The following is a 17,299-nucleotide window of genomic DNA, read 5'->3' as shown; positions in this document are numbered from 1 at the left end:
TGATCTTACTAAATACAAGAGAGGGAGCAAAAAATAAATTACAACCACCACTAATACAGCACATAGGTAAGAAGCAAACATGAAAACATGGAAATAAAAAACTCATAAAGAAAAGCAGTCAATATAATGGCAAGAAATAAGTGAGAACAAAAAGGATACTTCACCAAAACCAAAAATACTTATAATTCTATTCCTTTGAACAGAATATAGGCTACTGTCGGTCATTTCTGCATAGTACTGACTGTACTTGTGAATTTTTATCTAAGTTTCAAATTATTCTACAGATGTTTACACCCCATGAAATTATATGCAAATGTTTCAGCATCTATGTGTCAGTATCTATGAATTCTTCTGGGAAAATTAGGACAAGGTTCAGATCCTTGACCTAATTTGGAACTTTCTGTTTGGAGAGACAAGGGTCAAAAAAGGCAATTTGCTTTGACCTGAAATATAAAAATCATAGAGGCCAGAAAAATCTCATTATAGTATTTCAGCAAATCTCCAGTATGTTCCGAATTATAGAGGGAGAACTAGGAATTACTAATGAATCACCAAATACTTATTGAGCACCACCAGTAACACAGTTCCATGTGGCTGGAGAAAGAGAAGAAAAGGGAAGCTATGAAAAATGCATCTTTATTTAAACTATAACTAAAGAAAGGAAACTAAACTCCAAATTTTAAATGCGGTCAAATAACTATCTCAGAACCTAAATGTTGCAAGGGATTACACAATGCCACTTCTCCACAAAATCATTTTCTATTAAGCAAATATCCAGACTCAGTAACAGTTTTAAGCATTTAAAACTTACAAGCAAACACAAAAATTTTTTCCAAAAACTTTATTTTTTAAGTGCAGCATCTAAAAATATCAGAGGTTGAGGAAAGCAGATTTAAGAATATATTTTTAATTCATAATACATATTTAATTTCACTTTATTTTTTAAATGTATTTGGTCCCAAAATTATGTCAGTTCAAAATTTACTGATAAATCTTGCTTCATCTTAATATAAATAGTACATGTCATCTGTAAAATGGAAAAAAATACATTTTTCTTTGCATATTATAATTATGAAAAATTGTGTTTAAGATAATCTTTACAATACATCATTTGAATATACCAACTTAGAACTATTTTTTTCTTGAAACTACTTCACATACCACCTGAAATGAAATGATTTCAATTCCTAAGGTTCATTAATTACCTATGTCACAAAAATAGGAATCTAAGGCTAATTGTAAAACAATCACCCATGAAGCATTTAAAAATGTCATTCCTGGGCCCTGCCCTCCAGGAGGCCTATGATAAGATCTCGGAACTGGTATAATAAAATCTCCAGGGAACCCTGATGAACCTCCAGGTTTGGGATTACACATTGGAATGTTAGCACAAAGAGCCAAGAACAAGAAGGTATGACAATGAGAGTGCCATCCTCTTCCTACTGAAGAGTTTAAAAAAAAAAACTAAGAATAAATCAGAAAAACATGGATTCACAGTCTACCATTTTCAGGAATATTGGTGGAAGGTCCCGGTTCTCCAGGTGGTTCCAAACTATCCAATAAGCGATTCACTTTATTTCGAAGTTCTATGAGTTCTCGACGGAGATACTTCACCTGACTTGATTCAAGCGGTCTTGGTTGGCCATTAACTGGAATAAAAGAATTTGCTTAAAATTAGGAAATGCTTTTGAATAAGTATCAATAAAATAATATGCAATAATATAAATATTGTTTCTTTAAAAAGTGAAAAAAAATCAAGCAAGATACCTATACATGTCATTTAAACAGTAACTTGAAGGAAAGAATTCTTTGTTGCTGATAATTTACTTTTTGGAAAAAATAAATACTCATCAGTCTTTGCTGCTGCCAGATTTATGGCTCAGACCATACTGTTTAAAAGGTTTATTAGAAGAATTCGACTACAGTTAAATAAATTAAAATCTATACAAAACTTTAATATAATTTAATAGGAATTACGTATCTTTCAAAAGCTCATTCTATTTCACCTTATTCTATTATATTCTTGAAATAATAAACCCATATTGTATACATAAATTTTAAAAAGTACATAACAGGTCTGTTATCCCTCTTGCCTACTTTTGACCTTAAAAAAAAAAAAAAAAAAAGAAAGAAAAAGCTACCTAATATAACTGACATAAAAAGTAACCTATTAAAACAAAAATATGCAGGAGAAGGACTGAGGGTGGGAGGTGGGGGTGGGTGGGGCAGGGGAAAGTGGTGGCAGGAAAATGGAGACAACTGTACTTGAACAATAAAAAAATGAAAAAAAAAATATTAAGATAAAAAAATAATTGTTTTCAGATAACTCTTGGAATGTTAGAAAGATAACCATATCATTTGTAACCAATTACTCTTTTGTCTTTGAAATACTGAAGTCTCTTGGTGCTTTTACTTATCATATGACATTTTCTAGTACTTCAAGATAAAGTTGAATAAAAATGATAATTGTGCAAAATAAATAAAACAAAAATATGCAGAATTCATGAATCCATACCACCACTGACCTTAAATGTAGTGACAATGGACCCTTGAACAACACAAGTCTGAAATACATAGGTCAGTTATATATTGATTTTTTCTAATAAATACAATATATTTTTTCTCTTTATGATTTCCTTAACATTTTCTTTTTCTACATTACTTTAAGAATACATTATATAATATGTATAATATACAAAACCTGTTAATCACCCATTTGTGTTAATTGTGAGGCTTCTAGTCAACAGTAGGCTATTAATAAAAGTTCTGGGGAGTCAAAAGTTATATGCCAGATTTTTGATTGCATGGAGGTTTAATGCCGCTAATCATGGCATTGTTCAAGCCAGCTGTACTTCCAAAAACAGTATGTAAGCAACAAAAAAATCAAGATTATTCAATAATCATTGCTTTTTTTTTAAGGAAGGCAATGTTACTTCATTTAATTACCCATTTTCTCCAAATAACTTGCAGCTGACTTAAAAAAAAAAAAAGGATCCTTCCACCAACCACAGAGACTGTCACCACTGAGGTTATTGAAAAAAAAAAAAAAGGTGGCACAAGGCTCTGAATGTAAACCTCAAGATAGGATTCCAAAAATTACACTAAAATGCTTTTATGCATTGCCAGTACACATATATACAAATTCCTATGGTATATTATTAGAAAAGGAAATTTATTTGAAAATAAAAAGTTCAGGGAGAATCTGTTAAATATATTTCAAACATCAAACCACTAATATAAGCTTTTAGAACACAACCCACCAGTATTTTACACATACCCTAAATAGTTATGAGGAAATTCAAAATCATCTCCTACCTATATCAATTAATTATTGGCTTTTACTGTGTATTACTTGTTTTTTTCTATTATCTGAAAAAGGGAAAAGCAGCCAGGAACTGGCCTGGTACTGTAATTAAGACAGGCCTTAAGTGTTGCTAGAGGTTGGCCTGGCACTCCCAGGTAGGCTGTGGTATTTTCTTGCTGAAAATGAACAATTTCAAAGAACACCAACAATCAGAATAGATCACTCTGTTACCGTGATTAAGACAAAAACAAAGTTACTCCATAAATCATGTGAAAACTCAGACAAAAACAAGAACACTGACCAAACCACAAAAATGACCAAACATCCCTGGCTAATCTGAGTGACTGCTGCTATTTTAACAATTTTAACTGTAGCCTCAATTCATTCCTCCACCCTTCTGGTTAAGATTTAGTAAAATGTCCAATCACAGGACTGCCCCGACCACTTCCTTATAGCATCCAATCTAGAGCAAAGCCCCACTTCCTTGAACCTCACCTAATACAAGCCCAAGACCTGTGTAAAATCCTAACACACTTTTACTGAGACAGCCCATTGTTTTCCATGGCGTTCATTCTCCTTCACTGCAAAGTATTTGTAGTTATGCCCCTTTTCATTTCTAACATTGATTATTTGTGCTTTTTTTCCTTATCTTAATAGAGGTTTGCTAAGTCAATTCCCTGACTTTAGTTCATCTCTATTCTTTACTATTTTCTTCTTTCTAAGTTATTTGGGCTTACTTTGTCCTTTTGAAATTTAAGACTATACATATAAAATTAATGCAAAATACACCCTTTGTTCAACTATGGCTATGGTACCGGTGATCTCTGGCTGAAGCACATTTATCTATCTTACCAGAACTTTTAAGAACCCAGCATATACGAGGTCTGTCCACAGGTATCAAGCTATTTAATATGCAAAATAAGAGACATTTATTGAAGATACCAGACACAAGAAAAAATGTACACAGGGCAATGACACCTCAGTCCTATTCAAAGTGGGTACCTTGGGTCCTCACACAGTTTTCCCAATTGCTATCAGCTGCCCCATTGTATTTTCCTAATCTCATCAATGGTCTGAAATCCCTTCCCTTTCAGAAGTGATTTTACTTTTTTTTTTTTTGGTTGACTCTCCTATGCTCATTTCATTATTTTTTAATTTAATCTTTACGTATCTTTTTCCATTACTGCCCTGGCTGGTGTGGTTCAGCGGACTGAGTGACAGCCTATTAACTATTACCATTTAGTCCCCTCCCCTCAGCACTCACCACACTGTTGTCCATGTCCATGAGTCCTTTTTCTTTTTGCTCAGTCTCTCCACCCCCTCACCTCGATTCCCACCCCCTGTAAGTTCTGAGAAAAGCCAGCAGTAGCACGGTGCCAAATCCGGGCTGTAGGGACGCCTGAGTCAGCTGGATAATTTGATGTTTCACCAAAAAACTATGCACAAATGTGATACATTAGCAGGTACGCTGTCATAATGAAACTGCCAATCACCAGTTGCCCATGGCTGCAGCCTTCTGAATCATCTGAATAGTTTCCACAGAGAAATGTTCAAGCTTAACGCAAATTTGATGCAAATTCGACGCTCTACTTGCTCAGTCATTTTGAATGGGACAGTCACACAGTACTCATGCTCATTCAATGAGGTCTACCACTCCTACTAATACAGTGAAGTCCTCATTATTCACATATGTACGTTCCACTCCACTCTCCTTGGCTGCCAGGTTACATCAATGTCACCCAAACAGTTTCCATTATATTTACAATGACTGGACTTTTTCTGGACAGACCTTGTATATCCCTAATATGGCCTATGATCTAAAGTCATCTGCTCAGTAGTTTTCGGAACACCATGTGTTATATAATACCCAATTAAACGTTTAAATTTCTTATTCCACAACTACATTATTTTTATTAGCGTGAGTATAATTTTATGACTTTAATAACTTATTTCAAGCACATAAAAAGATAAACACATTAAATACATATACTTATTAATCTTAACATGCTCCCATCTTTGCTCCTCATCATTAATAAAACAATACAGCAGTAATTAAATCTCCCTTCCTGTCCCTAAAACTTTCTCCCCTGCTTCATGTTTTAAGTTAAAATTTTATATTTTTTCTATAACAATCATTAGAGTTATCTTTCTGTTATAATTAGTATTTCAGTTATACTTTATGATCCTTTCATATTAGGGTATATAGCAATTGTTCTTTGTGATAGTTGCCCAACATAAGGTTAAAGACTTCCCTTGTATTTCTATTTTGCTGTAACTTTTTGAATGATGGAGGTAGAAATGCTTTCTTTCAGACAAGATGGTTCAGTTTTTCCCTTTAACCTGTTACATGGGAAGTGGTATTAAGAGATTTTCTTACTTAAACCAATCTTGTACTCTCCTATGATGAACAGTCTTGGCAATGATATATTTAAATATTCACTGCTGAATTTATTATCATTTAGTACTTTGTATCTATATTTATGTGAGACTAGTTTGCATTTTCCTTAGGTGTTTTTCATATCAAAGTTATATTAACCTCATAAAATGAGACTGCATATTCCCCTTTTGTCTCTTCTCTAGAATAATTTGTATAATTTGGGATCAACTGTTGCTTAAATATTAGGTAGAATAATTGGTTTGATTTCAATGTTAACTGCAACAATCAAATGTACTACTTTTGAAACACTTATATATTAAATTCACCTAAGAAATTGTCTAAGTCATCTGAGTTTCCAAATTGAAAGTTATTCATAGTAGTCATAATATATTTTTTAAAGTTCTGCTGTATTTTATAGTTATGCCTTTTTAATCTCTAATATTGCTTATTTTTGCCTTCTTTTTCCTTTACTAATCTTAATAGAGATTTGCTAATTTTATCTTTTCAAAAGTGTTGATGCTATCAATACCCTGACTTCTAGGTCATTTCTGATCTTTACTATTTTCTTCCAAGTTATTTGGGCTTACTTTGCCCTTTTGTTTTTAAGGCTATAAAGATCCCTTCAAGTTAGCTTCAGCATACTCTATAGACTTGTTATGTAGATGTCATCACTTATTTCTAATTCCTATGATTTCTTCTCTTACTTTAAAAGCGTATTTTTATCTTTAAAAGTATGGAAATAGGGTTATCTTTTTGTCCAGTGGTTTCTAATGAGGCCAGAGAATATGATCTCTAGCACAGCTCTGACATTTTATTAGATCTGTTGAAAAATCCAGTATACGGTCAACTTTAATATCCATATATACTAAAAAAATCTGTATCCCTTCCTGACAGATATACAAGATCAACTTTGTATCTGTTTTGTTCAAATTTTCTCTATCTTTACTAATTTTGGGCCTACCTAATCTATCAGAGAAGAATATTAAAAGCCTTCCCATGATTGTGAATTTGTTTTCCCTTTTCTGTCATTTTTTCCTTAGGAAAAAAATGAGGACTATGATGTGTGAGTGTTCAGAACTATTATATATTTCCAATGACTTGTTCTTTTTATCATTGTTAAGTGATTATTACTAATGAAGTTTTCACCTAGAGTCTATTGTTAATTTTACCAACTATCTTTGAGTTTGTTTAGTATATGTTTCTCGCTTTTTACTTTCAAACTGTGCATAATCTTTCACTCTGCCTCTTATAATCAGCATTTTTAATTCCAGTAAGTGGTTCTACCTTTTAACTTGTACATTTAGTCTGTTCATGTATATTGTGATTAGTATTTTTGTTCTATTGATTAAACTTTCTGTATGTCTCTTTTCCTCTTTCCTCACTATCTAGTGAACCAAGTATCTTTTGTTTCTTCTCCCTCTATTGGCTAGTTGTAGTCTTAAAATAATCACTCTTACATTTTAGACAAGCATACTTCAATTTAGAAAAATCTGAAGTTAATTACTCTCCTTTTCCCAAGCAATACAACTCGTTAAAATATTTTAATTCCTATCATCCCCTCCTGTCTTACATATGATTCCCGCAAGGTATTTTTGTTCCACCTTGTTTTTATTCATAAAACTGTGATTTTTATAATCAGTGATTAAATTTACAAATGTTAACCAGTTTATCTGATTACAATTTCTTGCATCTTTCTCCATTCTTTTAGATTCAATTCCCTTTCTGAAACCATAGCTAAAAATTCTTTTAACAAGAGTCTATGAGCTGTAAGTTTTCAGTCTTTGAAAATATTATTTCCCCTTATTCCTGAAGTTTAACAAACTATAGAATGCTACTTTTCTATTTATTATGTTTCTGAACAGTTTGAAGAAGTTATTTTACTTTCTTATAGCACCTGTTATTACTAAGAAGTCTAACAGTATAATTGCTTTGTAGGTGATCAGTCTTACTGTCTTAGGTTACTTTTAAGATTATCTCTTTGTCTTATATATTTTCAGTTTCATGACAAATGTCCAATGGATATTTATTTTTACATATCCTGCTCAAGAGTCACTGTGCCTTCTAAATCAGAAGGTTTATATATTTTATATAATTCTAAAAAATTCTTTAGCTATTACTTCCTTTATATTTCCACTGTTCCATTATCTCTTTAGTCTTAATGGAAATAGGAACTTGAGTTCTATTTAAAATTTATTCTTTTTTCATAGTGCCTTGTTCTTATATTCGTATTTCTTCTTATATGTCTTAATAGCTTTAACACATTTTATAGATACCACTTCTATTAATTAAAGTTTTCAGAAGTCTAATCTTACTAATTGCATCCAGTTTCTTCCTCACATGGATTGTTTCATGTGTCTTACCAGTTCTAAACTCTTAAGTTCACCAACAGGATTTTGTCTCTGAAAAACCTACGTGCTTAGTGGATTAAGAACATACCATTCCAGAGAGACTGTTGCAGCTGTTTCTCGCTGTTGCTTTATGGTAATATCTGGACTTCAGCGTTCCCAAACTGGGCAGATATTTTAAATTTAAACCCAACCCACCAAAGGACATGGTTATGAATCTTTAAGGGAGCCTGCAAGAACCCCTGACAGCCAGGACATGAGTTCCTGTATCATTTCCTTGACTTTTCCTGTTATCAATAAAGAGATATTTTTCTTCTGTAATATTCTTTTTGAGAGTATAGCCCACTGAGGGTATAATACCCAAGGCCTATACACACAGGCACCAAATGCCAAACCCTCAGATTATGCAGACTAAAATCTTCATTATCATCACCAAAAGTACCCCAAGTCTGACCTTTTGGTACTTCAGGCCCTTCTTTTTTAATTCCATCTGTTTTGATTCCCTGGACTTCTCCTTTACTTTCTTAAGCTCAGGTACATAACTCAAAAAACATATTTGTAATATTTACCGACCATACCTCTATGTTTCTGGAAAGACAGCTTTCAGTTTATTTAATATGCTGGAAGCTGGCCGAGAGTGGTTAAGTAATTTAGGTTCATTATTCTTTAAAAAAAATCTTTCACTTAAAAATGTTCTAAATAGTTTTTGTTACTAGCATTTTAAAGTCTTATTCATATTCACCCTTCTGAGATGGAAATAAAATAAATACAAATTAAATCAACTCATCATAGTGGTATTTCATGGAACTATAGGGCTCAGTGCCACATAATTTCTTTTAAATCTGAACAGAACAAAAAATTTAGGAAAAATGGCCAACATTTTATTGTTTACATAATCATATTATCACTTTTAACTCTGTAATAATTTCTACTGTCCCTTAAGAGTTCTGCCTTGCAAATATGTTACAATCTATAAGAAAACAAAATCTAAAGTATTAAAAGCAGTCCTATATTTGGTTTCTTATCAGAATTACCTCTGATTTTTAGTACTACTTAAAAAATAATGTGTGAAGTATTAGGCCTATATGTTAAGCCCTGAGAATAAATAAAAACATACTACATTATAGAAAATAATTATATATTCTTTGAGAAAAAAAGGTAAAGGTTGACACTAGAATTATTTTCAATCCTGGAAACACTGATATAAGTGGCACAGATTACTTTTTTTTTAAAGGCATAGAGAGATTTTATTGTAAGAGATTATTCCAAGAATAAAAGGACTACCGCAATGGTGCGAGTGGGGTGAGGGGGTGACTACTGCCATAATGGAACTCTCTGACCACAGTTACCTGCAACTGTTTCCAAGATCAGCTGGGCATTTCTTATACTGAGAGCAGGGAACAAAGGCTAGAAAACTGGCTGTGGGGACGTGGGATGAATGTGTGGAGGGGACAGTGATCACACTGCGAATCAGAGAATGTTTTACACCCAAGTCAGCCTATTTTCAGGAGTGGTAGATAAGAAGGGGCTGTATCTTGGCCCAGGTTGAGGGTAGGTCAAAATTTAGGGGCCTGGAGGATGGAGAGAAGACTAACGAAAGTTTGGTCAAGTCAAAGTAGCTGGTATTTTGTCCACATTGGTCAATGAGTACAATCAGCTCAGCAAATCAAATAACAGGCAAATATAATGGGATTTTGAAGGGTCTGTGTCTGACCCTGTCATAAACAAGGAGGCATCCATGAGTCATATCTAAATGACATGGGGAAAGTGGTTCCTTGCTGTAAACCTTTCGGGAACCCAAAGGAGTAGGGGATTCTTTAACCATTACTTTCTAAAACCTCAGGGTTCAGGTTCAAGTTCAACATTTCCAGAGTCACAGAGTTCAAGTTCCACATTGTCAGAAGGCAGGGAACACTCTCCACCAATTCAATGAAAAGCTGAAGAGGTACAGCAATAAGGAGATGCTGGATTCTCAGGTAAGCTCCCACCTAGCTCCCTGCTTTTTCTGCACAGAGTGAAGAGGCATCTAGCAGCAGGGCCTGCCATGAGAAACAGGCAGCAACCATGAAGCAAGTAACAGAGGGCAGATGTGGCCTGCACCCCACAGGTTACTATTTAGGGTAAGCAAGCAGGTAAGTAATTTTAAATATGACTATTTTCTATATGGTTATAATTATATATATGTAATTTCTATATATGATTATAATTATATATAACTACATATATAATTAAGGCTAAATTCAAAAATTCTGATACAGCTGAAAACACGTCATTTAATTCTGAACCTTTAACAGGAAAAAAGCTAGAAAGTCTTTAATAAAAGTAACAATGAATAAAATAGTAAATTTATTAGCAAGGTTACCACTTACCAAATAATGTCAGTTTCAGTATTCTACTACACTGAATTGCAAAGGAAAGGTCAGAACTATCAAAAATTGTTATAAGATCTCCATCTGGACAAAAAAAAAAAAAAACAGAAAAGTTTCAGATTTGCATCAGTAGTAAATTAGGATATACATTAAATTAAAATCCAAAATCCAGATTGCATAGCATAATTAGAATCTCCCATAAAAACCTTAGACAACCAGTAAAGGATCTAGGAAGGATGTATTTCTTCAAAAAAATATTAAGTCAACTTTGCTTATTACTTTTATGACAAGGTATTTATCATTAAGAAGAGCCAAAACATAGCTAACACTAATGCACTGTCATCTTTTACCAGTCACCAGGAGATACATGGTAGCAATATCACAAATCACTGGTTTTAAATGTTCTGGAAAGGCTAATATCTTTCCATTCCCAAAAATTTAAATATATTTATCAAAAGTTAAAATAATAAAGACTCTCGAGATTCAAATTTTAATTCTAAGTACAGTAAAATGCCATTGATACAAGTGGCAGGGAAGCCATATATTGAATATAACAGTTAGTGTTGCAAAAAAATAAAAGTCTGCAGACTTGCCCTAATGAATGAGTAGACACTAAAGTCTTTCAGGTCACTAATCATTTAAAGATGAAAATTATCAACTCATCCCCCCAAAAATTCATATACATCAGATTCTGAAATCCCCTAGATCCCAAGGATAAAGAATACAATAATTAGCATATCAATTGCTTGTTTCAAAACTTTCAAAGGCCTAGGGGAAAATAAATGTTCTCTAGAGAGAGCAAAGACAGAAACGCGGCCACAGGCAGGACCAGGCCAAGGGCATCTCAGAGACCCAGTCAGGCTGGGTAGGGAGTTCTGTCCTCACAAGGCTGAGAGCCTGCTCTGCTACATCAACTTTAACACTGACTGGGCAGATTTGGCAATAAAAGCCATAACAAAGAATTTTATAATTGTTTTTAGTTCTTTATAACCCGACCCATTTCTTGGAACAAACACATCTAATGTTCAACTTCAGGGATTCTACTCATAAACACATTTTAAAGAAAATATACTATATATGTAAAAGAAGGAAACTTTCTGTAACTACTCTTTTTCTTTTCTGAATTCCACAACAAAAACAGAATATCTCTGATGATTAGAAGTTTACCTAAGCCAGCGGAACACAGGTTATAAACACAAATCTGTACAATTCAAAACACTTAAAAATACCATGAAAAACAAATTTATGTGGAAACTAGATGAAGAGGACAAAATTTCAATAATCAGGACACCCTAAGTTCTAGGGGTCCACAAACTGCAACCAATGGACAAATCCCTATGTTTACAGACTGCAAACTAAAAAATGGTTCTACACTTTTAAAAGGTTTTTAAAAAAAAAAAACAAAAACGGATGATGAGACAGAGGGCTTATGTGACTGACCCACGAAGCTAAAATATTTTTCTGATCCTTTCAAGAAAAAGCTTGCTGACTCTGACCTGAACAAAAATAAGGGAACTAAGAGAAAGCCAGATAAACAGTTCAAGATATGCCAAGTTTGAGGTAAAAGCAAAGCATCTCAAGTAAAGTGAAAACTGTAAAATTTGAGTTGTAAAGTCAAAAAAGGGTATTTAAATTGATAACACCCATATTTGGAAGTCAAAGAGGTGAAAGTCAGTGTATTGTAGGTAGATGAGATTACTAGGGAAAAGAACAGGAAGAAAATTGTTTTCCTTTATTGTTCCTGATCATGGGTGACCCTCAAAAATTAGTTCTGAGTAACATTAGAGCATATATTATAAAAAATAAAGAAAAATTACACCTGCAGTTTAGCTGTTCATCAGTGATTTACACTTACCTTCCACGGAGCGAGTTATCAGAAAGCGGCTATCCAACCAGAGACATTTCTCAACCCACTGACACGCTGGACTGGATGATGAGATGTCAGCAGAAATGCTATAAATGCATCACCTCAAGGCCCACAGAGTACAAGTGCCCATGTGTTCCTCTACAGTCTACCTTAATCCATTTTCCTACCAGATGCCACTGCTAAAGGTGAGCTTGTAAGCCTGTGCTGAAGACAGAACTGCTGTCAACCTGGGTCTCTGAATGATTTCCTGAGTGTTAACCACTGAGATTTTAAAACTTCTATTGTAACAGCTGTCATTACTTTAAACCAACAAACACAGAGAAGAAGCTATTAATGAGAAGAGGAAAATGGGGACAGCACAGTGTCAGAGATGTTAAGGAGTAACAGTATTTAGCACAGGATGGTATGGATAGCAATGCTGAGTACTGAAATCAAAGTGAAACAGACTGGAAATAAATTCAGCAGTGAAAAAGATACTGGTATCCACCTAAAGTACAATTTCAGTAGAGATGTTAACAAAGAGAACAGGTTTAAAGGAGAGGAAATAAAGGTAGTCTACTACTACAATTCTACTGTGTTTGGTGAAACATTTATGTTAAAACCCATATCCATAAAGAGAGTTTTGTGGTCAAATGAGTCTGAGAATACTGCATGTTATGAACTGACAGTATACATCAGCATAAATTCCTGCAATAAAGAAACACATCTGTCTTTGTTTAAACAAGCTTTTCCATATTTAGTTGACCATGCAATCCTTTTTCATTCAATACCTACTGATTTCCCTTTCACTTCAGGAAATATAATTAAAAGTTTGGTTTTGAAAGCAAAAAGAAAGTCAGAATTCCACAGACAGGGGAGAAAAAATGCTTGTAAAATATATGTGACAATGTTCTATCTCTTAAAACCCCTTCTAATAATATATCCTTTAGCTATTTTTAACTTATAAAATAACTACACAAACATCCTATTAAAAATTGTAAAAGAAGTGGGCACTCAAATTACCATGAAAGGGAACTTTTTTGAGACAGTTCAATGAAATATTAGCAAAAGAATATATATTACATTTACATTCTGAAAAACTAACTTTAGAAACATTCTTACCTTCATCTTTATACTTTATTGTAACTTCATCATTACTCAGAAGTTTTCCTCTGAAAACTCGTTGCATCATTAGCACTAATTCATCATAAGTAATATCTTCATTATGAATGGGAATTCGTCGAATATCTTCCCCAAGTTGAGCTTTGATGATTAGCTTCCCACTTAGGTCCAACTGTCCATTCATGGTGGACTCCAGGATGTTAGATATATACAACTCTAGAAAAAGACTGATAAGATTGTTTTGATAATTGAACAGCTATAAAACATACCTTAAAAGTTGACAAGCAAAGCTATTATTAGAATCTAAGAAATTCTGACCAAGAGAGATTCACTCTTCCAATGTTACTATATTCATGTTAAAACGGTCTGAATGTAACTTTATTTTATTATGTGCATAAGAAAATAAGTTTCATTGTTTTATGTCTAGTACCATTTCACCCACATTTTAACTGCTTATCTGACATTATCACTTAGATTCCTATTTTAACGAGTCTAAAACTTCACCATTCCAGTCAGTGACAATTCCTTCCCTCCAATTGTTCAAGATATACACATATTCGTCTCTTTTCCTTACAACTTACACTCACCAAATTGCTAACAAATTTAAAACCTAGTTGCCACTACCTTCAGAATATCTCTAGAATCTAATCACTTTACTGTTTTCACTTCTAAACAGCTTGATCCAAACCTCTCTCATCTTTTGCCTGGATTATTGCAAAAGACTTTTGCCTGGATTATTGCAAACTGGTCTGCCTGTTTTTTACCTTTGACCACTTTTATCTAATCCCAACATACCAGGCCTGTCTCTTCTTTTCAAGACCAAGATATTCTTGAATACATTACCTACAACCACTAAACATTTCCCTAGCATCAATTCCTTCCTCTTCCTGCCCCAAGCAAATGATCTCTCAGAATGTTTAAAGTATTCTATAATGTCCTATTGGCTATGCTCTGGTTTCAATCTCATACTTTACTATTGGCAGCTTTCTGTTTTCTCCTCTTAAATCTGTTATATCATTAACATCATACTTGATTTCCCATAGTTCTCTACAATTTTGTGTGTTTGTGTGCGTGTGTGTGTATGTGTGTGTGTGTAGAAAGCACCCCACCTGCCCAACACATCTCAACCCTTAAAATACTTGAAGTATTCATGAATCCTAATTCATTTAATGAATATTATATAAATGCCCCATGCCCTTGCAACTGTTCCTTAAATGAATGTCTCACCATCCTTTGAACAGGTTATATTTTATTAACAAATCTTTAATGCCCCATCTTAAAATGAGACATTAAATACTGAATCAAACACTCTTAAGGTCCATTCATAACAAGAGTGGATTGTGTTCCATGATCTGGATGCTGTGTTTATCATAATGTAAAATAAGAATCCAGCTAGTTCTTTATTTGCAAACTCTTGCAATGGACTTCTCATGATTAACTGAAATCTCTACAACCTCTTCACCTGTTAGCCAAACCTGACCTCTTCATTCAGGAAAAATTTGCTGGAATACACATTATGTGACAAGCTCTGAAGTATGATTACTTCAACAAGATGGTTAAGATTTGTTTGCCCTGTGGCCTAAGAGTAATAAAGAACTTCAGAAAAACAATGTTATTTTCTACTACCTACAGGTCATGGAAATCCATAATAATGTAGTTAAGGATCAGCGCTTAACTTCAGCAAGATGGTACTATCTACTCTCAGCAGCACCTAGAATAGAACCTGACATATAGTAGATATGGACTTGTTTTTGGTTCCCTGAACAAAAAAATTGATGAGAAATAATATTAAGTTTTGATAAAGTAATTGGGAGAAGAAAGCTGTATCATCAGGTCAGCTCCTAAATTAGATCTTCACAATGTACCCTCTTTATATAACTAGAAGTGAAAACAAACATACTCTTAATTAAAAGAACTTCTAGCATCAGATATTATTGATAGTATGCATGTCCTTTTGATTGTGGAGGATTCTTGCTCACCAATGGATCTGAAAACATTAGTCTCCTCCACTTTGTATCTGCCATGTTTGCCTGCAAATTCACGTATTCCTTGGTGTTTCCTATGGACTGTAAACTCCCCAGGGCCAGGTACCAGGGCTTCTTTCCAAAGTTTGTCCCGTTAGTGCAGTCATCTCCTTAGGCATACACAAAGACCACAAAACTCAGGGTACTATACAATTTTCCCTTCCAGGAGAAATCCTATCCCCACCTTTTCTTTTTTTTTTTTAAATGTGACAGTATAATTTAGTAACACCTCTTTCTCTCTAACTTCAGCCACAATATAGACTGGTATGAACTACTACTGGCCAGGACTGTTGGTGAGATCCTTACAGCATTTTCTTCTACTTGTCTTAGTCCTACTCCCTCTGAAGTCCAGAAATGACACAGCCACTAACTTACGCAACCTTTCCAACAGGAACACTGTTTTCAGCACTAGAGAATAAAGTGACATGCCCAAGGACACATAAGAATGCCTCTTGAACCAGGGATCTAGGTTCTGTGGCCAAGCCTCCAACTCCACTAACCTTTGGAAAGGGCCCTGCTCAAATTCAGAGGGGCGTGGTTAGGCCCGTCCAGAGGGTAGCAATTTTCCTTAAGAAATTCTAAGCAAAATCAACCCTGATTATTCCAAAGAATCCACGGAGCCTCCAATTCTGATTGACCAGAGGCTGTGGCAAGATGGTAAATATTCCCCCTACCAGCCATTTGACCTTACGCCAAGTATTTCTGGAAGCCTCATTTTCATCATCTGCAAAAATGGGAATATCTAAATTTGGATCATGCATCTAAAATACTTTGTACAGTGCGTATCAAAGTACACTCTTAAAAGTTAGCTATCATCCTCACTACTAAACTGGAATGGGTCTTCAAACGGCGCTTGACTAAGCGCTAACATAGCCGAGAAAACAGGTTTCTCTTACAAGACCCCAATCAACTTATTCCCACCCTTCTCACCCTTCAAGCCCCTCTGGCGGTTAAGCGCCCTACCACCACAGGCCTTCCAAATTACCTCTCCTATCCTTCGGGCAGTCCGACCCCGAGAGCCAAACAGAAAAATCGCGACAGCACTTGCTGGCCTAAACACCCTTGAGACCCGCCTCCCAACCACCGTGGACCCCTCCCCCCGGCCACCACCGCGGCCTCCCCTCCCCCACGCCAGGCCCCACCCGGCCTCTCCCCTCTCGGCCTTCTGCCCCAACTCAAAGCCCCTCCGGCCCCACCCGCCCGGCGCCCAAGGGTTCGAATGCGACCCTCTCGGCGCTTCTTCGTCTCCTGCTCGCCTAATCCTCAAGACCGGCCGCGCCCCCGCCTCCACCAGCCGTACCGGCTTGCCGCGGACGCGCTGCCGCCTCTCCGCGGGTCTCCGCTGACTGGACCGGCTCAGAGCCTCCGGACTCTGGGGACTCTGGGGCCTCTGGGGCCTCTGGGGCAGCTGCGGTCACGGCCCACTCGGCGGCCCTCCGTAACTACTGCACCTCGCTCGTAGGCTCGCGCGAGCCCCGGCCAATCGCACGGACCCACCAAGCCTAGCGAGAGCTCAGGACCAGTACGTGGCAGGTAGGGGAAGAAGAGGGGCGGGAGCAAGGAAAAAAAAAAGTCCTTTCGCTCCGCCTCACCGCCAGCAGGCCAACCCAGAACGCTTGCGCAGCGGCAGCGGCGAGGGACTGCCGAGGTTCGGGCCTGCGTGAGCTCGAGTCTCTGCTTTCTCACTGGATCCCCGGGAATAGGAAGTTCGAACTGAATGGATGTACGCATGCGCGGGGCCTGACCGAGCACTTCCGGTTTCGTTGACAGCTTGTACAGTAATTCTCGTCTAACACCCGTGGGCGGGGCGAAGAGTGTGGTGTTCTGGAATCTTTTTGAGAGCCGGTTGAAAATGGGCATTTGCCCAAGATTACGTTTTGTTGTTTTGTGACCATTGTAGTTATCCTCGTCG

At 35.8% G+C, this 17,299-nt stretch overlaps 1 protein-coding gene across 5 annotated transcripts in view; it reads right to left on the bottom strand.

Moving 5' to 3' along the window:
• Positions 1-16,984, bottom strand: part of TFG (trafficking from ER to golgi regulator) — a 37,890-nt gene extending 20,906 nt beyond the window's left edge. The window contains exons 1-5 of one of the 5 annotated variants that reach the window (XM_054577386.1): positions 16,688-16,976; positions 15,343-15,497; positions 13,364-13,590; positions 10,396-10,479; positions 1,503-1,649 (exon numbers count right to left, since the gene is read on the bottom strand). In XM_054577386.1, coding sequence (XP_054433361.1) covers positions 1,503-1,649; positions 10,396-10,479; positions 13,364-13,547 — 415 coding nt within the window. In that variant the 5' untranslated portion in view covers positions 13,548-13,590; positions 15,343-15,497; positions 16,688-16,976. Of the gene's footprint in view, positions 1-1,502; positions 1,650-10,395; positions 10,480-13,363; positions 13,591-15,342; positions 15,498-16,687 lie in introns of all 5 variants that reach the window. The other 4 variants (XM_054577389.1, XM_054577387.1, XM_054577388.1 and 1 more) reach the window with 4 other exon arrangements.
• Positions 16,985-17,299: the final 315 nt, after the last annotated feature.

This window comes from Pteronotus mesoamericanus, unplaced genomic scaffold (assembly GCF_021234165.1).
Source record: "Pteronotus mesoamericanus isolate MK-2021 breed Mesoamerican mustached bat unplaced genomic scaffold, CSHL_Meso_final contig_42, whole genome shotgun sequence".
Taxonomy (NCBI): Eukaryota; Metazoa; Chordata; class Mammalia; order Chiroptera; family Mormoopidae; genus Pteronotus; species Pteronotus mesoamericanus.
The sequence above is the reverse complement of the archived record's forward strand: the minus strand, read 5'-3'. Positions and strand labels throughout refer to the sequence as shown.